At 42.3% G+C, this 22,528-nt stretch overlaps 2 protein-coding genes across 12 annotated transcripts; both read left to right on the top strand.

The window, feature by feature from the left end:
* The first annotated feature begins 174 nt into the window (after positions 1 to 174).
* sun2 (Sad1 and UNC84 domain containing 2) lies at positions 175 to 16,043 on the top strand. Of its 11 annotated transcripts, none has more exons than XM_076082933.1 (18): positions 184 to 295; positions 1,581 to 1,657; positions 3,671 to 3,765; positions 6,649 to 6,757; positions 6,944 to 7,068; positions 7,332 to 7,736; positions 7,837 to 7,896; positions 8,101 to 8,178; positions 9,787 to 9,950; positions 10,732 to 10,782; positions 10,862 to 10,900; positions 11,402 to 11,617; positions 11,699 to 11,836; positions 12,076 to 12,157; positions 12,314 to 12,429; positions 12,864 to 13,037; positions 14,019 to 14,108; positions 14,395 to 16,043. In XM_076082933.1, exons 4-18 carry the CDS (start codon positions 6,651 to 6,653, stop codon positions 14,512 to 14,514), a joined length of 1,965 nt encoding a protein of 654 aa, XP_075939048.1. In that variant the 5' UTR covers positions 184 to 295; positions 1,581 to 1,657; positions 3,671 to 3,765; positions 6,649 to 6,650; the 3' UTR covers positions 14,515 to 16,043. The 11 variants fall into 11 exon arrangements, with proteins under 11 accessions (XP_075939056.1, XP_075939046.1, XP_075939047.1 ...); XM_076082936.1 differs by having other exon boundaries at positions 3,671 to 3,863; XM_076082935.1 differs by having other exon boundaries at positions 194 to 295; positions 1,556 to 1,657.
* Positions 16,044 to 20,641: 4,598 nt separating this feature from the next.
* On the top strand, positions 20,642 to 22,445 carry LOC142940073 (G-protein coupled receptor 35-like). The gene is made up of 3 exons (XM_076082961.1): positions 20,642 to 20,769; positions 20,864 to 21,263; positions 21,769 to 22,445. Exons 1-3 carry the CDS (start codon positions 20,642 to 20,644, stop codon positions 22,294 to 22,296), a joined length of 1,056 nt encoding a protein of 351 aa, XP_075939076.1. The 3' UTR covers positions 22,297 to 22,445.
* The last annotated feature ends 83 nt before the right edge of the window (positions 22,446 to 22,528 follow it).

The raw sequence follows: 22,528 nt of genomic DNA, 5'->3' as shown, positions 1-22,528 counted from the left end.
TACTTCAAATTAAATGGAAACTAAGAACTTTTAAAAATAACATAAAATAAAGATAATATTTTGGGGGTTTTTTCGTCTCGGAGTTGTGATGCAGAAGCTTATTTTGTAAACCTTAACCGGAAGTCCCCCTCTTCTTCTTCTTCTGCTTCCTTTTAGCTAGCTTGATTCCGCTACTGTCAACACTCCGAGCTGTCGTCACAACAACAAGCAGCGGTCTGAAGACACTTCATCTTCCTGAACGTGTAACGGAGACGTTGGTCCTGTTGTGTTTTATATCTGTAAACCGACTTCAGAGGTAAGATTAAGGACTTACGTTTACAACTGTAGTCTATAGTGCATTTATAGCTAACTAGTATGTAATATAATGTAGTGTTTGTTCCGCTACTCTCCAGCTGACTTTGCTGTTATTATTTAAACATGTTGCCGGTACCCGGATGCTCCTGTAAAGTTGAACTAACTTAAATAACTGTTAAGAGTTGAGTTGCTTCAACTAGCAGTTAACGTTAATAGAGCCAGTACATTTAATATATAATATACAATTTAATATATAATATACAATTTAATATATAATATACAATTTAATATATAATATACAAGTTAATATATAATATACAATTTAATTTATAATATATAATTTAATGTATAATATACAATTTAATTTATAATATATAATTTAATGTATAATATATAATTTAATATATAATATATAATTTAATGTATAATATACAATTTAATTTATAATATATAATTTAATGTATAATATATAATTTAATATATAATATATAATTTAATATATAATATACAATTTAATATATAATATACAATTTAATATATAATATACAAGTTAATATATAATATACAATTTAATTTATAATATATAATTTAATGTATAATATACAATTTAATTTATAATATATAATTTAATTTATAATATATAATTTAATGTATAATATATAATTTAATGTATAATATATAATTTTCATTTATAATATATATATATATATATATATATTCAAGGCTAGTTAGCCAAAAATGACATGTGTTGTGCTCCAAAATAAATGCCACAAAGTCTGTGTCCGATTGGTCTAAAGTCTTAATATCTGACATGTTTAAAGTGTATGTAGTTATTTTAATTATTCTCCGCTGTAGTATTCTTACTGCGCGAATGTTGTATTTCTGTCAAAAGCAACAGAATATATCATATTTAACATAAGTGTTGTTCATCAGTTTTATTATAACTAAAGACTCATTTTGATTTATCTTTGAAGGTTTAACTTTGTGTTTATACTTTGTTAATATTTAACATTGTGCTCAGTTGAAAATAGAGTCGTTGTTCTGTTGTCTCATTTAAGGATTAAAAAGTAAATATAAGTTAAAAATCTCCCACTGAATAATATCTGGAAGAAACTCTGAGTTTTATCATACTTTATATTTTCTAAGCATAATTTACTTCTTTCATCCACGTTGTGTTCTCTATGTCACGACATATCGTGCCAGAATATTGAACACCGATCTTTGACCTTTTATCCATATATTGTTCTGAACTGGTTCTCAGCACTAACAGCAGAATATTAATAAAGGGTTGAAGAGGAGCTGGGAGGAGGCTGCACGATCACATGAGGAGGAGATGTTGCTCCTCAGACAGACTGACTCTAACGTGAGCATCTGGTTCACTTTGGTATGAACGGTGTTTAGTCGGTTTGTGGCTGAACTGTGTGTGTGTGAGTGTGAGTGTGAGTGTGTGTGTGTGTGTGTGTGTGTGTGTGTGTGTGTGTGTGTGTGTGAGTGAGAGTGTGTGTGTCTCTCTACTTTACAGAGAGCTCCACACTGATGACTCATCTGTTCTGTATGTCTTGAGTTTCACTAACACCGTCCTAAAGTTAGCGGCAGGATTAAACCGTCTGCCCGTCGGTTTTTGGGCCGATGAGGACCCGTTCTCTCTCTCTCTGTCTCTCTCTCGCTGTCTCTCTGTCTGTCTGTCTCTCTGTCTCTCTCTCTCTCTCTCCCTATCTCTCTCTGTCTCTCTCTCGCTGTCTCTCTGTCTGTCTGTCTCTCTGTCTCTCTCTCTCTCTCTCTCTATCTCTCTCTGTCTCTCTCTCGCTGTCTCTCTGTCTGTCTGTCTCTCTGTCTCTCTCTCTCTCTCTCTCTATCTCTCTCTGTCTCTCTCTCGCTGTCTCTCTGTCTGTCTGTCTCTCTGTCTCTCTCTCTCTCTCTCTCCTATCTCTCTCTCTCTGTCTCTCTCTCTCTCTGTCTCTCTCTCTCTCTCTCTCTCTCTCTGTCTCTCTGTCTCTCTGTCTCTCTCTCTCTCTCTCCCTATCTCTCTCTGTCTCTCTCTCTCTCTCTCTCTGTCTCTCTCTCTCTCTCTCTCTCTCTCTCTCTCTCTGTCTCTCTCTCTCTCTGTCTCTCTCTCTCTCTCTGTCTCTCTCTCTCTCTGTTTTTACTTTCTTTCTTTCTTCCGTCGTTCTTTCGTTCTTCTGATGTTTCCACTCATTAAGAAAACTCTTTATTCCCTCGCTGGCTTTTAAACCCACAAGAGTGGTTTACACATTTCCCCTCCTGTGGATTCAAACTAACATTTCACACACACACACACACACACACACACACACATTCCTTCATCTGTTCTCCCTTTTTGTCATTTCATCCCTTTGTCCCAGTCTGCTCTTTGTCTGTAGCTGGTGGCTGTGGTTGAGAGACTGGACCAGTTACAGTGACCGCCCTGAGCACTACCTGTAGATCCTGTAACAGGATGTGAGGTAGCAAAGGGAGGTCTGGTGTTCAGAGACTCACTACCTGTAGATCCTGTAACAGGATGTGAGGTAGCAAAGGGAGGTCTGGTGTTCAGAGACTCACTACCTGTAGATCCTGTAACAGGATGTGAGGTAGCATATTACTTAATTTACCCTGATTTCAGTGCTTTATAAAGTGTTGGGCTATTATCAGGTACATTGTTGTTTTTAGATGATGAAGATGACAGTTTTAAAACTAATGAAGTACTTTATTGTATATTATTATATATTATACTTGTTTATAGATAAATGCAGAAGAGCAATGAGGTGCAGCGTCTGGTTGTATTTGTCCCGCCCATCCTCCATTGAGATTGGACGGCTAGGTAAAAAAAAAGGTGACAGCGAAGAGCGCAGTTATCTGTTCTGTGTTTTATAATAAGTGGACGTGCCAAATGGTTTAAAGCATGTTGCTTTATTATTATCATTTAAAAAGTGATATCTTTGAGAGAGAGAGAGAATAAATACATATATGTTGTTATCATGTAAAGTTTAACACAGTAACAGTTTGTGTGACAGATGTCTCATGTGTAGAGATGAGTGATGTAATATCAGCTTAAAATAATAAGACGTCTCTTGATGAGAGTCTGCATCAGCTCCTGTACGACGGTGTGTTCTTGTTCACAGTGAACAGAGACGTGTCTGCATGTAGTCTGTTCTGTTGTAGGCACAGAACCACAGAACCTGTGCAGGAAGCTGAGATGAGAGAACTGTCTCCACTGATCTAGATAGTCAAATGTAAACTAAATAAAACCTGAACGCCCTCTTTGTGTGTGTGTGTGTGTGTGTGCGTGTGCGTGTGTGTGTGTGTGTGACTTCCTGTCTCTATCTGTCGGGTACTAACAGCCACAGCTTCCCTTTCTGTCGTCCTCTCCTCTCGGTAGCTAGAGTCTCTGATCATCAGGAGGTTCAGCGGGCTGGTTCCTCTCCTCCAGAGGAGGCTCAGTGTGCTGCAGGACCAACACTGGAGTCTCTGAAGGTTGGTGGACTCTCTGACCGTGTGCAGTGAAACACACGGAGGCTCCAGCAGACGTTACAGCTTACTAACATCTGAACATCAACTTAAATGCATCAAAAGTGAGCCAGAAAGGTGTGTGTATGTGTGTGTGTGTGTGTGTGTGTGTGTGTGTGTGTGTGTGTGTGTGTGTGTGTGTGCGCGTGTGCGTGTGTGCGTGAAATTAGGATGTGATGAAACCTAACGCGTAAATAGTAATATACTGTAAAAGTTATAATAGTTACTGTAGATGCAGATATTCCACCCTGTTCAATGTGTTGTTATCTATATTCAGAATGTACACAAGTACCTGTTGTTTTCAGGCTGAGGCCTGTGGGGGTACATATATATGTGTATGTATATATATATATATATATATATATATATATATATATATATATATATATATATATACATATATATGTATGCACCTCTCTGGCGTTTGTACTTTCTTCAGATTAAGCAGGATAGGTTTGCTTCCCACAGGAGTTTTGCAACACAGCGACCAGTTAAAGCTGGTGATCTGTGGTTTATGCTAATCACCTGCACTGTAAGAACGCACCGACCAATCCGATGGCTCGTCTTAAGATGCCTGTTGCGTAACACACACACACACACACACACACACACACACACACACACACGACCACAACGCAGAGCAGCTGGACTCTGCTTCTGTTCTTCTTCACTCTCGTCATCTTCATCAGCAGCTGTTTAGACTGTTCATACTTTAAAGATGGTGGCTCCGCTACGGTACACTGTGTGTGTGTGTGTGTGTGTGTGTGTGTGTGTGTGCGCGTGTGCAGCAGGATGACTCCTGTAGATTAGTTGGATTACAGACCGCCGAGATTAACTAAGAGAACGTCTGTCAGACTTTCTGCTCATACTACTACTACCACATCAACAACAATACTACTCCTACTCCTACTACTACATCAACAATACTACTCCTACTACATCAACAATACTACTACTACATCAACAATACTACTACCACTACTACATCAACAATACTACTACTACTACCACTACTACATCAACAATACTACTCCTACTACCACTACTACATCAACAATACTACTACTACTACATCAACAATACTACTACTACATCAACAATACTACTACCACTACTACATCAACAATACTACTACTACTACCACTACTACATCAACAATACTACTACTACTACCACTACTACATCATCAATACTACTACCACTACTACATCAACAATACTACTACTACTACCACTACTACATCAACAATACTACCACTACATCAACAATACTACTACCACATCAACAATACTACTACCACTACTACATCAACAATACTACTACTACTACATCAACAATACTACTACTACTACCACTACTACATCAACAATACTACCACTACTACATCAACAATACTACTACTACATCAACAATACTACTACCACTACTACATCAACAATACTACTCCTACTACCACTACTACATCAACAATACTACCACTACTACATCAACAATACTACTACTACATCAACAATACTACTACCACTACTACATCAACAATACTACTACTACTACCACTACTACATCAACAATACTACTACTACTACCACTACTACATCATCAATACTACTACCACTACTACATCAACAATACTACTACTACTACCACTACTACATCAACAATACTACCACTACATCAACAATACTACTACCACATCAACAATACTACTACCACTACTACATCAACAATACTACTACTACTACATCAACAATACTACTACTACTACCACTACTACATCAACAATACTACTACTACTACCACTACTACATCAACAATACTACTACTACCACTACTACATCAACAATACTACTACTACTACCATTACTACGTCAACAATACTACTACTACTACTACATCAACAATACTACTACCACTACTACATCAACAATACTACTACCACTACTACATCAACAATACTACTACTACTACCACTACTACATCAACAATACTACTACTACGACCACTACTACATCAACAATAATACTACTACTACCACTACTACATCAACAATACTACTACTACGACCACTACTACATCAACAATAATACTACTACTACCACTACTACATCAACAATACTACTACTACGACCACTACTACATCAACAATACTACTACTACTACCACTACTACATCAACAATAGTACTACTACTACCACTATTACATCAACAATACTACTACTACCACTACTACATCAACAATACTACTACTACTACCACTACTACATCAACAATACTACTACTACTACCACTACTACATCAACAATACTACTACTACTACCACTACTACATCAACAATAGTACTACTACTACCACTACTACATCAACAATAGTACTACTCCTACCACTACTACATCAACAATACTACTACTACTACTACTACATCAACAATAGTACTACTACTACATCAACAATACTACTACCACTACTACATCAACAATAGTACTACTACTGTTACTTCTTCTGCATCTCTTACTACTTAAACTAATATATGACGACTACAACTGCTACTGCTAACTAAGCTACCACAGCGTGTAAGTAGTACACATTACTCCTGGTACTGCTTATACTCTTTCTGTACAAGTACATACTACTACTACTACTACTACTACTACTACTACAATACAACGACCCTCTGCTGCTGATGCTATTAAAACTAGCGTGTTGCTGCAATCTAACCTGTGATTTTTAACGTTGTCTTTAAAGTGTGTGTCGTCCTAGTTGAGGATGATGATGATATGTGTGTGTGTGTGTGTACTGATCTCCTCCCTCTATGTACATTATTAATAATTCATGTCTCATTATTTTTCTTAGTCATGTCTCGCAGGAGTTCTCGTCTGGTGTCCGGCGGCTACTACAACTCAGACGACGAATCTGATTCAAGTAGCGTCACGAACATTTCCTACCGCGAGACCCCGGTCAAGTACGTGTGTGTGTGTGTGTGTGTGTGTGTGTGTGTGTGTGTGTGTGTGTGTGTGTGTGTGTGTGTGTGTGTGTGTGTGTGTGTGTGTGTGTGTGTGTGTGTGTGTGTGTGTGTGTGTGTGTGTGTGTAATGTAATGATAAGCAATCTTTGACCTTTGACCCTCTGTTTTTGTTTATTTTTGTCAGGGTCTTCAAGAAGAAGGCGGGGACTCGCAAGGCCGCCTCCCACACCCCCAGCAGAGCCAATAGCAATGCTCGTTCTGTCGGTCCTGACCCGCCCACTGCTGCTGCTGCTGCAGACCAGTATGATGGTAAAAGAAATGCAACATCCTGTCAGTGTTGAGTAATCATGACGTAATGTTGTGTCAATAAGGAGCTGCAGGAGTCCGCATTATTACACTTCCTGTTCCCTCGTCTCAAAGTCAAAGTCTTTCTGTTCAAATGTCTGAAATCAGATCTGAGTTTAACACAAAGCGTTTAGTTCTCTGATTATAAAACAGGTCAGTGAACGCCCCTCTGGTGACTGAAAACAAATGTCTCTAAGTTTGTCTCTCTTCTTTCTGCCCCCCCCTAGGCCTGAGTCCCTCTCCGTTAAGGACCCAGACCCATACCCAGGCCCATACCCAGACCCAGACCCAGCCCACCATGAGGACCGTGTCCTACATCTCTACAACGGCGACCCCTCGGCCCCCGTTGACCACGTCATCGACCCGCGGTCAGATTCCGCCCACACTCTGCCCCTCGGTTCCCCCAGAGAAGAGCCTCTACGCTGGGCTCCGTGGCTCCGGCTGGCCGGGTTTACACCTCCGACCCGACAACCACAAGGAGCTGCTGAGTCAGAGCGGCGTGGACAGCTCGGGGTACTCGTCCTCCGAGGGTCCTCACAGGAAACCAGCAGCAGCCACCAGCAGCAGGAACAGTAGAGCTCCCAGTGCTGGATACTGGGACAGGATCAGCTGTTCCTTCTTTAGTCTGACGGGTGAGAACTGGAGTGTGTGTGTGTTAGTGTGTTAGTGTGTGTGTGTGTGTGTGTGTGTGTGTCTGTATAATAATCTCCTTGTTTCTTTTGTTTTGTGCAGACTCCGTCTCATTGATGGCCGCTGCATTGCAGTCACAAATAATGCGTCTGACAGCTTTAGGTATGTTTTATGTTTAAGGTCCACACGTCACGTATCCTTGTTTTCTATTATTGCTGAGCGTATTTAATTAAACACACACACACACTGCTTCCACACCAGCAGCTTTGTGTTTTCACAGTCGTCTCATGTGATTTGGCTCCAGCTCTCTCAGAATCGCTGCAGGTTAAACTTCTCCTCTCATTCCCCCCCCCCCCCCCCCCCCAGCAGCAGCAGCTCACGCCTCAGTCAGCGGCCGCACGAAGAAGGCCTGCGGTCTCCTCCTCCTCCTCATCGCACTTCTGTGTAAGTGAAACATTTAACACGTCACATGGAATCATTTTCAATCACAGCGCGGAGACGCATCGTCGACCGGTGTTTAGTTACGCTTGTTTCCTCTCAGAAAGAGACAATGTCAAGTGAATATAACTTTATTAATGATCACTTTCACAGTCGCTAGAAGAAGAAACAACGATGTCTCAAGTTTTGACCGTTGTTATATGTCTCATATTATATATTTTATTTATGTGTCTGTGTGTTCTACACATACTTAGAGAATCTTTTGATCTACTTCACACTTTGTGGGAGTTTTGCTCATAAGGCAATAGAAGTCGAATGTGGTGCAATTTGGCCCAACGATGGCGCTAAACAACAAACCGTATGTTTCGTCTCAAAGGCAAATCTTTTCCTGGATTCTGTGGGTCCAGACGGATCTATCAGCTATTTGGGTCTGGATCCTTTTTTTGAATTGTGTTTCTTCCCTCCTCCTCCTACTATACATTTTGAGCAATCGTCCCTAAATTTGCTTATCGTTAACCATCAGAGTGTAAATAAAGTTTTAACGTTAACCATCAGAGTAAATAAAGTTTAAACGTTAACCATCAGAGTGTAAATAAAGTTTAACGTTAACCATCAGAGTAAATAAAGTTTTACGTTAACCATCAGTGTAAATAAAGTTTAACGTTAACCATCAGAGTAAATAAAGTTTAACGTTAACCATCAGTGTAAATAAAGTTTAACGTTAACCATCAGAGTAAATAAAGTTTAAACGTTAACCATCAGTGTAAATAAAGTTTTACGTTAACCATCAGTGTAAATAAAGTTTAACGTTAACCATCAGTGTAAATAAAGTTTAACGTTAACCATCAGAGTAAATAAAGTTTAACGTTAACCATCAGAGTAAATAAAGTTTAACGTTAACCATCAGTGTAAATAAAGTTTAAACGTTAACCATCAGAGTGTAAATAAAGTTTAACGTTAACCATCAGAGTAAATAAAGTTTAAACGTTAACCATCAGAGTGTAAATAAAGTTTAACGTTAACCATCAGAGTAAATAAAGTTTAAACGTTAACCATCAGAGTAAATAAAGTTTAAACGTTAACCATCAGAGTAAATAAAGTTTAAACGTTAACCATCAGAGTGTAAATAAAGTTTAAACGTTAACCATCAGAGTAAATAAAGTTTAAACGTTAACCATCAGAGTAAATAAAGTTTAAACGTTAACCATCAGTGTAAATAAAGTTTAACGTTAACCATCAGTGTAAATAAAGTGTTACTGACTCAGTAGAACATGTTTCTAGTCTCTGATAATGTTTCATTGTAAACAACCAATCAGTGTTTAAAGCAACAGGAGGAGAGCTAGTAACGTTAGCAGCATCGCTAACGGCTAACCAACAGGAGGAGAGCTAGTAACCTTTAGTTACCTTTTTGTAGCGTGATGATAAACCTACTTCCTGAAAGCATCTTAGACTTGTTTGTACTCGGGGTTTCCCCCCCAGGTCATCGTCTAGCAGGGGCGCAGTGTGACTGAGTGAGTCGTCACAGGTTTCACACCTCGAGGTTCATGTATTCATACCATGTTTCTCTGTCTGCTGCTCTTCCTAAGGCTTCACTCCTCCTGTTTCCTCCTCCAGGCATTTGGCTCCACCTCCCTTTCTTCACCTCCCTCGTCTCCTGTCTGGCCGTCACAAAGACCTGGTCACACACAGAACCCGAGAGTCAACCTGTTCTGCATGCTGCTACTCTTCCTCACCCTCCTCCTCATCCTCAGCCCGACACCAAACATCCTGCACACGAGGTTGTGCGTCTGTGTGTGTGTGTGTGTGTGTGTGTTATTTGCAGATGCTTCAGATCCTCAAAGTTCTTCCCTGGTGTGTCTTTGTCTCCAGTTCTTCATTTACATGTTGCAGTTCTGCACAATGCACAATGCAGTATTCATGTATTGTTTAAAAGAGGGACATTAAACATTCAGACTGTGAGACTGACAGCAGAAGGAGACTGGAGGAGGAGGAGGTGTAGCTCACTTTACGGCTGGTTGTAGTTCTTTGTCCAGGAACCTTCTTCTTCTTTTAAGGATTTAAAAGCTCACATAAGGAATCAATGTTACTATTTAACTGACTGTAGTTATCTATTTTCTACATATTTTATTCTGTTTAGCATCTTTGAAATTATTATTATTGACGTTAAATTTGTGATAAAGGTTTTTGTCTCAGCGTCTGAACCTTTAAAGTGAATAAACGATGATGAAGGATGTGAACAGAGGAGGCCCTGCATGTAACGTTCAAACAACGCCTCCTTTAAAGGCCTGTGTGTTTGTGCAAACAGCATCACAGCGCCTTGTTCCGTGTAACATTATTATCATATATATATATATATATATATATATATATATATATATATATATATCCAAATCACATCCATAACCTTAACCACTCTTGTTTCTCACTCGTGCTCAGTCTAGAGATTATTGTTCATAACGTCTTAGTTCTGATGGTCAATTTTAGTCAAAATCATCTTAAAAACCAACAATTAAATAAAGAACATCATAAATAATCAAACTGCCCCCCCCCCCCCTCTAGGATCCAGCCGTGGTGTCTGCTGCTTCAGAAGCTAAGATGACACATCTTTTGGTAAAAGTCAGACGATTAAAACATTTAAGGTGTGATGTGTTCCTCCAGATGTGAGACCTGTGATCTGTGTTGGTTTCAGGAGGAGCAGCAGCTGAAGCAGGAGCACCTCCTCTCTCAGGTGAGTCTCTCTCTCTGTCTCTCGTTTCCTCACTCCTGGAGGTCTGCTGAAGACAGACTGGGAGGAACAACAGACTCAAACACCAGCTGTGCTGGAGGAGCCTCTAGTGGTGGTGATGGGAACTGAAGACACTACATGTTTATCTTTTCTTTCCTCTCCTCTCCTGAGTATCTCTCTGTCCTCATCTCAACAGATGTTGTTGCCTTAAAGCTCTTTAAACTTGACTGTGTTTTAGTTTTAGGGAACAATGAAAGCAGTATTCTGGTAGTGATCTTCATACAGCATCAGTGAAGTGATCAGCAGCTCCTTGGTCCAAGCTCTATCTCCATCTGTCCATGTAATCTCAGGAGAAACCATTCTCGTGTTTCTTCCTGTTCTTGTTGAGGCTCTTACTGAAGACCACGTCCTTTACGTCCTTATAAATGGAGCTTCCACAGCCTCTACTCTGACACTTTTCCTCCCCTCTCACAGCGACTGACCCGCTCTAATCGTCTCTCTCAGGTGAAGGAGAGGCTCCGGCTGGAGGTGCAGGATGTGAAAGCCCAGCTCGAGGCGGCGGCGGCGGCGGCGGCGGCGGTGGACTCTCACGACCGGCTGCGTCTACAGCAGGAGGTCTCTGGTCTGGTTGAGCGGATGTTGTCTTACCAGACGGACAGCCGGTCCGCTGCTGCCGGCCTCCGCCTCAGGATCCAGACTTTGGAGGCCCAGAATGCAAAGGTGACGCACCGCTGAGGAAGCACACAGCCGTGTAGTCCTTTAGTCTTTTCCTTTTCCAATGTTACTTCCTGTTTCTTGCAGCTGTCCCAGGAGTGGTCGTCCATCCAGCTGAGGCCTCCTCCTGCACCCTGTCCCGACACCAGCAGCCCCCCCGTCCAAAACCACCTGACCCCGGAGCTCCAGCAGGCCATGGAGAAGTGGCTCACGGACCACCTCAAGGTGGGAGGAGGGACTTCAGACACCGACGCTAAAACCCATAATATTACATTCACAGTACAAGAGCGTAGATAACTTTAAAACTATTCTAAATACAGCGTCACTTGAACTGATCTTGATTGTTTTAGGAGTCTATAACACGTCCACTCTGGTACTCCTGTCTGTTTCTACTGTACTAATACACAGAGTATGTAGTAGTACACATCTCCTCACCGTATGAACTGTGTGTGAACGTGAACCAGAAGCAGGACGACAGAGGAAGCTGCTCAGACTGTGGACGACCGATGGCTGACAAAATGGCCGACTTTGCACTGGAGACTCAAGGTTGGGAACATCGCTTACCTTTATTCACCAATGTTCAAAAGAAACAATGACAACGTGTTTAGTTATTGGCTTGTCTTCCAAATTTCTCTTGTGTGTGTGTGTGTGTGTGTGTGTGTGTGTGTGTGTGTGTGTGTGTGTGTGTGTGTGTGTGTGTAGGTGCCAGTGTGATCAGTACCAGGTGTTCAGAGACGTATCGTATTCGTTCAGCGTGTGTGACTCTGTTTGGAATCCCTCTCTGGTATCCGACTGAAAGCCCTCGCACTGTTATTCAGGTAAAGTGAAGTCAAAGCTTCATGTGTTAAAGCTGCATTCTCTCTAGTGTCCACCAGGGGGCGACTCCTCTGGTTGTATAGAAGTCTATGAGAAAATGACTCTACTTCTCTCTTGATTTATTACCTCAGTAAACATTGTAAACATGAGTTTATGGTCTCAATCTCTAGTTTCAAGTCTTCTTCAATACAGCATGATGTTCATTTAGTACATTATGGTCCATTTAGAGTCAAACAGACCATAAAGCAGGGGATGCTTTAGGGCGGGGCTACACGGTGATTGACAGGTCTCTACCAGAGACGTATACGGCGTCTCTACGTCACTCCTCCTCAGTCTAGATATGGTCACTTCCTGTTCACTGGTTGCAAGATAAACATAGTGACCAGCTAAACCGTTAACGTTAATGGACGGTTGCGTCTCCTCCTCCCCCTCTCAGGGCCACCCGGTGCTGTTGCCGGGTAAATGTTGGGCGTTCCACGGCGTCCAGGGCTCTCTGGTGATCTCTCTGTCTCACCCCATCACTCTCACTCATGTGACGCTGGATCACCTGCCGCGCTGCAACGCCCCCGCCGGACACATAGACTCCGCCCCCAGAGACTTTGAGGTCTACGTGAGTGTTCTCCGGTCTACAAAAGGCTGGAATTCAGAACTTATGGATGGATGGATGGATGGAGGGATGGATGGATGGATGGCGGGATGGATGGACGGATGGATGGATAGAGAGATGGATGGATGGAGGGATAGATGGATGGATGGATGGATAGATGGATGGATGGAGGGATAGATGGATGGATGGATGGAGGGATGGATAGAGAGATGGATGGAGGGATACTTTATTTATCCTGCAAGGGGACGTTGTTTCTGCTTCAGCAGTATTTATATTTAAAGGTAAACGGGAACATTTTAAAGCAAAGCAATAAAATGAACAGAGTAAAAATATAAAATATAAAAATGCACAATATATACAATGAAATAGAATAATATTAAATGAACTAACTAAACAATAGTGCAAAGATTTAACCAAACAAACAAGTTATATTGATATTTCAAGTATTGAAGATATTCTTACAGACATTATTAGCAAACACAAACAAACCTAAAGTACATAGAGCCGTAGAGGAAAGACACAATGAGTAAGTTCAATGATATTTATTTGTTTTTTATTAGAAGACCGCAGCTTTAAAAGGAAATATTATCAGTCCCACTCTGACAGAGTTTGGGTGATTTTGGTATTCATGTCGTTATTTAAAAACAGTTAAATCAAAAAATGTTCGCTCGTACTTTTGTAAAAAGAGTACATGACTTTACTGCTGGTACTCCTGTCTGTTTGCAGTAGTACACAGAAGTACAACCACACTTCTAAACATCACTGCTGTCCCTGTAGCAGAGCTGCATGTAACTGTGTTCATTACAGATACACCGTAGGAAGAGAAGGTTCAGAGACGGTGATGATCGTTGTGATAGTTTAAAGTGATGAAGTCTGTTGGAACCTTGTAAAGTCACTCTGCCCGCCCAAAGCAGCCGAGCGGTTCTGCTGGAGAACCCGTCTTCACTCTGACACAGTTCTCATCGAGTCTTTTCTGTCCTCCAGGGAATGAAGGACGACGTAGAAGAAGGAAGTCTTTTGGGAACGTTCACCTACGATGAAGACGGAGAGTCAACGCAGACCTTCAGGCTGCCTGTGAGTTCATAGAATACAACCACTTCCTGTGTATAGAAACGACCAGCTCACAGCGAGCGCTCCGTATGTGCCGACTGTGAAAGTACCCTAACCTCTCTTTCATCTTCTGTCTGCTTTTATTTACTGGTTTATTTCATAAGGGACAGTGCACATTAATAACAACTAGTGCTGTAAATGTGCCAAGAGGCAGATGTTACAAAGTAAACCTAAAAACAGAATATAAGAATAAAGTTACAACGTTCTCTTGGTCATCCTTCTTCTTCTTCTCTCTCTGTTTCCCGTGCAGAACCCCAGCGACGCGGTGCATCGCTGCGTGGAGCTGCGAGTCCTCTCTAACTGGGGTCACGTTGAGTACACGTGTCTCTACCGCTTCCGTGTGCACGGACAGATCGCCGGCACGCGCTGACCGAGCCTCTCGCTCCGCATGTCAGCAGAGTGCATTTCAACATGTACGAGTCACATTAAAGGTGGTGGTCTGAGGTGCGTTCAGGGGCCAAATGCTACTGCTGGTTTGCTGTGTTTTTGGATTGCTTCATGTTAAAGTGACAGGATGCTTTTTATTTTTTTACTGCACAATTTAAAAGCGACAGTTTGAAGTGAGGTTGAAGCAGGTACTTATACACAGTCAGGGGTGCTGCTGCCGACGCCTTCAAAGACACCACGGTAGCTGCTGCTCTACCGCTGCCTCCAGCGGGTGGTTAGTCAGTGTTGAGTGACTTTGGTGTTTTAAATAGTTTGTTCAGATTCACTCAAATAACACAAACTAGCAAACAGGTCTTCAAACAATCCAAACTATGCTTTTAATATTTCACAACGTCTGATTCAATTTGTGTTTTATTCTCGATAGTTCTGTTCGGTCTGTTGCTCGTTTCTCTTCATTTCAATAGACGAGTCACTCCGTGATTAAACATCAGGTAAAGTATATATAAATATACAATCATAACAGAAATCACTTCACTTTGAAGTGAAATGTTTCTAAAAACCAAAGAAATCTTAAAGTTGTGCCACAGAATCACTTTTTAAACCGTTGTTATTAATTGAACTATTGATCAGGTGAAATGTTTTAAATGAACCTCGAGGTTTATTACATGATATTAATAAAGTTTAATAATAAGCTTGTTTTTAACATTCTCTGTCCGTCTTATGTCCAATATTTAATATCTTTAGAATATAAAGATCTGTTCAGTTAAGTTCTCAAACACAAATATCAGTTCCAGATATTATTGAAACAGCATCACGAGACCGATATATTTGTAAAAACCTCTTTGAAGACGTCGTGTTGACTTCGTGACGCTCTTCTTCTCTTATGACTCGTACGAGACAGAAAAGTGTTATTTATTTGTAAGATGAGAATATTGAGGATTGTAGAAGAACCCGTTTGTTGCAGAACATCAGAGACTTGTTGTGAAGTTCACTGGAGGTGGACCAGGTCTAGTCCATCATCAAAGGACCAGCAGGAAACAGGATCAGCAATTATTTATTATAGATTTCTATTTTTTTTTTATGATTGTTTTGCAGGTTAAATGAATTTTCGAATCTTTTGTATTCAAGCTGCTGATCGGAGTGAATTCGGTACAGATCTGGTGTTATGAATGCGTGATCTTGTGAAACCGTGGATTATGATTTGCTGCGCTTACCAAACCTTTTACGTCAAAGGTTGAATTCAAAATGATGTCAACTCTGTGTTATGATACACAGGACGATGTGTAAACAATGAACAAACAATCCAGATCGTTGTTGGTGTGAAGACGTTTACAAGCAACACAGATATGAACTGCGTCCATCTTCTCCAGACACGTCTGATGATCTAAAATCACTTCAATAACATTTTGCTGACTGTCAGAATCTGCCCGAGGTGTTCTCCAGAGTACTTGATGCCCATCTGTAAGCCAAAGTGGGATGTTTGTCTGATTTAATAAATATGAGATAAAAATACACTTTTGTTGTTCCATTTATTGTTGTTTGAAGTCTTATTTCCTAATGTTGCTTGTAGACTTCTATGGAGAAAACCTGCTCATTACAGAGAATAACTCATAACCTTTATCAACAATGAACTCCAGTAGTTTCTAGAGCTGTGTTCAGCTTCCTGCTCTCTATTACAGTTACTAGTTAGCTCATCAGCGTCGATCACCACAATTACTTTGACTCTATTCAAGGAGTTTCATGTTTGCATACAAGCATTTAAAGTTAAACAATAACTGCGTTTGTTCCTCTTTTAAAGGAGCAGTGTGTAGCATTTAGTGACATCTAGTGGTGAGGTTGCAGATTGCATCCAGCTGAACACCCGTCGTCCTCTCACTCCCTCTGTTTCCAAGCTTTGTAGGAGAACTACGGTGGCCTTCAGGTAACATTTAAAAGAAGGGAAAACCGGAGTTTGGTTTGTCCGTTCTGGGCTACCGTACCAACATGGTGGACTCTGTGAAGAGAACTCCTTATGTAGATACAAACATCTCATTCTAAGGTAATTATTACACAAATGAAAACATACTTATGAATATTATATGCCAATAAATCCTTCACACAGTTTCTTTATAGCAGTTTTTTGTTTGATATATGTAATGTTGATACATTCCCTGAGGTTTGGCTCTACGTCTCACGAGGGTCGGACCCCTTTAAACCGTCGCCGCGGTCACACCTGAGCTTGGGCAGCTGGCCGGTGCGGACCAGGTAACACAGAGGCTGAACGAAGCTGGCCGTGGAGAGAGCTATCCAGGCCATGCAGGTGAGGAAGGAGAAGGGCTTGAACTGACTGGGACCAAACTGCCGGAGCAGGTACTCGCCGACTGGCGGGAGGTAGTGGACATTCACCAGCACCAACGCGGTCAGCACCGTTTTAAACGCTCTCTTCTTCACCGGATGCACCTCCTTCCTGCCGGGCCCCGATTGGCGGAGGGACCTCAGAATCAGGATGTTGCAGGTCGTCATGATCGCCGTGGCGCCGCACAGGACCCCCGATATCATGTACCACTTGAACTTCGCGGAGAACTTCACCAGACAGCAGGCGGCGGCGCCGACGACGCACACCACGGAGCACGCCGACAGTCGCAGTTTGGGATCCTTGAGCCGGACGAAGACCAGCGGGTGGCAGACGGCCATGTAGCTGTCCAGACCCATCAGGCAGAGCAGCAGCGGCCCTCCGGCCTGATTCAGACCCCACGCCACGAAGTTAGAAGCCGCCATTGTTGGATCGCACACGAAGCAGACAAACTCGACGAGGAAGAAGAGGCAGAACAGCATGTCGAACAGAGCCAGGTTGAGGAAGAAGATCTGAGAGGTGGAGCAGATGCCGGGTTTGCCCAGCAGGAGGCGTATGACCAGCGCGTTGGCCGGCAACCCCAGTGGTGGCACCGTGACCGCGATGGGCAGGAAGTACCAGACGAGGTAATTGACCTCCATTGTGTTGTTCCGACTGATGGTTGAGTTTTCCATCACACAAAACCAACAGTCAGGTTTAGGCAACTAAACCGACAGTTAGGTTCAGACAACAAAACCGACAGTTAGGTTCAGACAACAAAACCGACAGTTAGGTTCAGGCAACTAAACCGACAGTTAGGTTCAGGCAACTAAACCGACAGTTAGGTTCAGACAACAAAACCGACAGTTAGGTTCAGGCAACTAAACCGACAGTTAGGTTCAGGCAACTAAACCGACAGTTAGGTTCAGGCAACTAAACCGACAGTTAGGTTCAGGCAACTAAACCGACAGTTAGGTTCAGGCAACTAAACCGACAGTTAGGTTTAGACAACAAAACCGACAGTTAGGTTCAGACAACAAAACTAACAACAGTTAGGTTAAAGCAACAAAACCAACAGTTGGGTTTAGGCAACTAAACCATCACCATAAAACCACAACATGGTCTTGAACCGGTCTTCTGGTTAAAGTCCTGTTTGTTGGACTCGTCCACCAATAGTCGTCTTTTTGGATGTTATGAAGTTCCAGTTTTCCATCTTTAGACGTCTGTGTTGAATGTCTGTCAGAAGAGAGGATACTTTGAAAACATGCAAGTTTACCCTTTAAAGCCACTGCTCAATACTTTATATAAACTATATATATTATATAAATTATATATATTTATATAAACGGTGAGTGTGTAAGCAAACAGCTGAGCGGTGAGCGGCTGATGCACCTTAAATAAGAAAAAGGGGAGAAACAGACACATATACAGTGAGCTAGTGCTGCCTTTTAATGAAATAAACGATAGAAACCAGTCATGTTCTCTACCTCCTATGAAACAAATGCTCCCGACAGCTGCAGGAAAACGTAATATTTTGAAATAGAATCCACATCGTAGTTGTTCAGGATGGAAGTTTCATACTTTAACATGAAATAAGGCCTGTTTTTCACAGCACAGGTTTGTCTTAAATAGAACTTAAAGTCAGACTTCATATAGTCTCTTAAATTAACCTGTTTTTACAGAGCTTCCCTATCAAGACCCAATGTAAGAATGACTTGTTATAGTAATAAGAGCCTTCATGCAACACCACACAGAGTATGGCAGAGAATAACCGAAGCAATTGTATGGTACAAGAAACCCAAAAGGTAATGAATAAACAGTTTAAAATGTTATAAACAGTTTAAAAGTTTAGCTAAAGGAAATGAATAAACATTTAAAATAAGTCACCTTCAGGTGGACGTCCTTCAGCCTGTCAGGTCTCCACACTCCACGTCCTGCTGCTGTCATGTTTGCTGCCACAGACTTTGCATGTGACACCGATCCTGTACTGCAGCAGGTGATCTCTTGTCTGTCTGGCTGAACTTGATGCAAATTCTCTATATTGGCATCATGATTTTTGTTTTGATAGTTCTGTTTTATGGGAGAGAGTGTCTGCTGTTGAACTTGTGCTTTATGCAACAGAATGTTTTTAATAATCTTTGAGCATGCGTACTGTTAGGAGTGCAGCTTCTCATTGGCTCTGGTGACATAACGTCCTGTTAAACTACACTTTGTGTTTAGCTTTAGATCCTTTGTTGTTCTCTTTAGTTTTTATACGTGTAGTAATAATTTCAATGTAGATGTGCCTGTACTGTAACCACTTTACTCTATTTGGGGGAAAAAATAGGCAAAAATACTCGACAACACTCTTTCTGGAAAACCATATATGCGTAATAATTGGCGTGATGCAATGCAATTATTTTTGCAATCCTAACAAAGCAGTTGTCATACATGTGGTTTCTGTGAATGAAGTCACTAGCGTATAGTTTTAAATTGTAAGCTCAGTAACAGATATTTCACTGTTAGATCACAGTGTTGTTCAGCAGGAGACCCAGGAGTGTGAGGACGAACACCTGACAGACACCAGGCTCTTCATGGAGATTCATTCCCTACATTTGAATACCCACAGTCAAAGCTGACAGAGGACACATCACCTCTAAGGTATTTGTGGATTGATGGATGTAAATGCAGTGCGGTGGGTTTGATATTGCATTTGGCGATGCCTCCCTAGTGTCACCAAAATGTGACTTCTTCTGAACTCATTGTGCGTCGTAGGCCACATCCACACTAATGCGTTTCTGTTTGAATCCAGGGTTTTAAAATGAAAACGATCCGTGTGTGTGTGTGTGTGTGTGTGTGTGTGTGTGTGTGTGTGTGTGTGTGTGTGTGTGTGTGTGTGTGTGTGTGTGTGTGTGTGTGTGTGTGTGTGTGTGTGTGTGTGTGTGTGTGTGTGTGTGTTAATCTGTGGTGTTGGGAATCTAGTGCAACCACATCCGGGATATCCTGAGTCGTAATCACTAGTATTAGTGAAACTCCAAAAATACTGGATCCTACATTTCCCATACTTGTGTCCCATCTGAGATGACGGTGCTTTAGACTCCACCACTGTCTTCACAGGCAGAGTATCGCTGCTCGTGGTGAGGAGACAGTGTTGGTTATGAAACCAGCAGTATTGATGTAAGTGGGTTCTCACCACTTAACACAGTCCGGACACATTAGTAACTCCTTGCATTAGATTTCTCATCTATGCTTACGTTGCATCACCTGTTTACTGAACAGTCCGCAGTTGCATCAGTGAGAGCGAATGTTCAGCTGCAGTGCTGCTGTAGATAGTAATTACACAAAGCAACAGACTTGGGATCAGATTGCTCTTTTAACATGAAACCAGAAGGAGAACAATAAAAACGCATCCACAGGCCAGACTGATGTCTTTATAATGCAACAACTGAAAATTAGCTTATTTGAACTCAAATTCACAAGAGGCAATTTAAAGGATGGTACAGACAGCACTACATTCTCCAGGCAGGTTGCTCTACCCTCAGGTTGCCCTGAAGGCAAAGACAGAGTCCCTCTTCACACATGAACAACTCAAAGTACAGAGAGTAAGACAAGGAGGCCATTAATATTTGCCCCTGCAGCATGTATAACTCTACATGGACATAATGCCACCCCGGTCTAACGCAACCTAAACACGCCTCTGTGTCTGTCGAATCCGAACCGTCCAATCACTGAAGATGTCTCAGCAACTCTATTTTTGCATTACTGTCCAATCGCTGCCTGGGCCGCAGAGATCGTCCCTCAGATTTGTCCCAATCCAACGATGCCATTGGTCCCCGTGGAGCGTGTTTATAAGGCCCCTGGCCCCGCTGAGCTGGTGCTACATGCAGAAAAAAGTTTTGCAGCAAGTGAAGAAGACGGGGACTGCAGGACACCAAGAACTCTTTTGAGGTAAGATTGGTTGACTTCTTTTTAAATGTAGAAAAATGAAATCTGGATAATCAAAACTAACCTTCTAATCGCCTTTTCCCTTTCTTTCCATCAGCACTTCTTCTTCCACCACCATGTTCAACACAACTCTGAGCCCCTCCACCAACCTCTACGTGAACTCTACCTCCCCTAGTGGCCCCCGAGGGATCCCACCGTGGTACCAGTTCCACGTGTGCGGCGCGTCCCCCTGGGCCTTCATCTTCTACTTTGGGGTCAAGGTGTTCAACCTGGCAGTGGGGACGCCCTGTAACGCCCTGGTCATTTGGCAGATCGCCTCCAGGAAAAGGGAAGCGTCCACCTCGGACATCTTCATCTTCAACCTGGCCATCTTGGACATCTACTTCTGCCTCATGACGCCCGTAGAGATGGTCAACCGGCTGCTGCTGGACAACAGCCGCATCTGGTACTTTCAGAGGTTCGCGTATGGCGTCAAGGACCTGACGCCACTCTTTCTGGTGAGTTTTTGGTCTTCTATGAACCTTCAACTTATTAGAAATGACCGTAAAAACAGCCTTTTCCTAATCTGTTGCCGCTCTAATACATAAATGACTTCAGATGGTTGTTATTTAATTACATACTGTGACCCGCTGCAACCACCATCTGACCACCTCGTCACTTCAGTTGCATTTTGTAATGTACTGCTGTTGTATTTCAGACATAAACCTCATAAAAGCATTTTGACAGATGCGTTATTCACTTTACTAATACTATACTAAACTCGGATCAACTGAGCTGCCCATGAGGTTTGAAGTGTCAGTAACTCTTCCATGTGTTATTCAGGGGACTCGGAAGTACAACTTTCCAGCTCATGTGTGTTATCTGCATCCCTGTTGAGTGCAGAACTCTTTCTCCTTTTCCAAAACCTGCTCCAGTTTTTCATCAATTAAGTCAATTTTGATTCAGCTACTACTAAAGTGCACGCTGTAACAGGCTTCTTCCTTCACGGATCTGCTGTCCCAGGTGTGTATCTGCCTGGACCGCTACACGGCCGTGGTCCACCCGGTTCTGTTCGCCGGTATCCGAGACAATAAGATCCGCATCGGCATTTCCGCAGTGGTCTGGGCCCTCACCCTGGCTTTCGGCCTCACCTCGTCCATCCTGGGAGTCGGGAGCACCAACGAGGTCTTCGGTGGCGTCATCCTGTTCGCCTTCGCGGTCATGGTCTTCTGCAACATCTCCGTCGTCTGGGTCCTCAGACGCGCGGTGGCGGGAAAAGAGCAGATGCACCCGGTGAAGAAGAAGGCCCTCCGGATGGTGCTGATCATCCTGGCCATCGTCGTGTCCAACTACCTGCCCGTGGCCCTCATGCCCTTCGTGTCGTACTACACGTTCGTGGTGTTCCACTGCCAGATCAGCGTCAGCGTGTTCTCCATCATGGACTTGAGCAGCAGCATCGAGCCGCTCGTCTACATCACCAAGATGGACCGCGTAGACGGAAGATGCTGCGGCCGGTGTTTCTCTGAGAAGACGCATGATGTCCAGGTGTGATCGAGCCTTCCAACCGTAAAGTAACCCCACCGTGGATACCTGGACCAATGTGCCCCAGAAAACTGACTTTTTAAATGTTTTATCCACAAATGTATAATTTCTGTGAAAGCAGCAGCATCTAAACCAAGCTAGACAGCTATCAGGTGAAAGCTAGCTGGTGACTAAAGTTTAAGATCAGTTTATTCCAAATTAAACTAAATGTGGCAGCAGCTATATCTAGTCATGGCAGAGA

Source organism: Anarhichas minor, unplaced genomic scaffold (assembly GCF_050575085.1).
Source record: "Anarhichas minor isolate MPS153535 unplaced genomic scaffold, ASM5057508v1 ptg000114l, whole genome shotgun sequence".
NCBI lineage: Eukaryota > Metazoa > Chordata > Actinopteri > Perciformes > Anarhichadidae > Anarhichas > Anarhichas minor.
The sequence above is the reverse complement of the archived record's forward strand: the minus strand, read 5'-3'. Positions and strand labels throughout refer to the sequence as shown.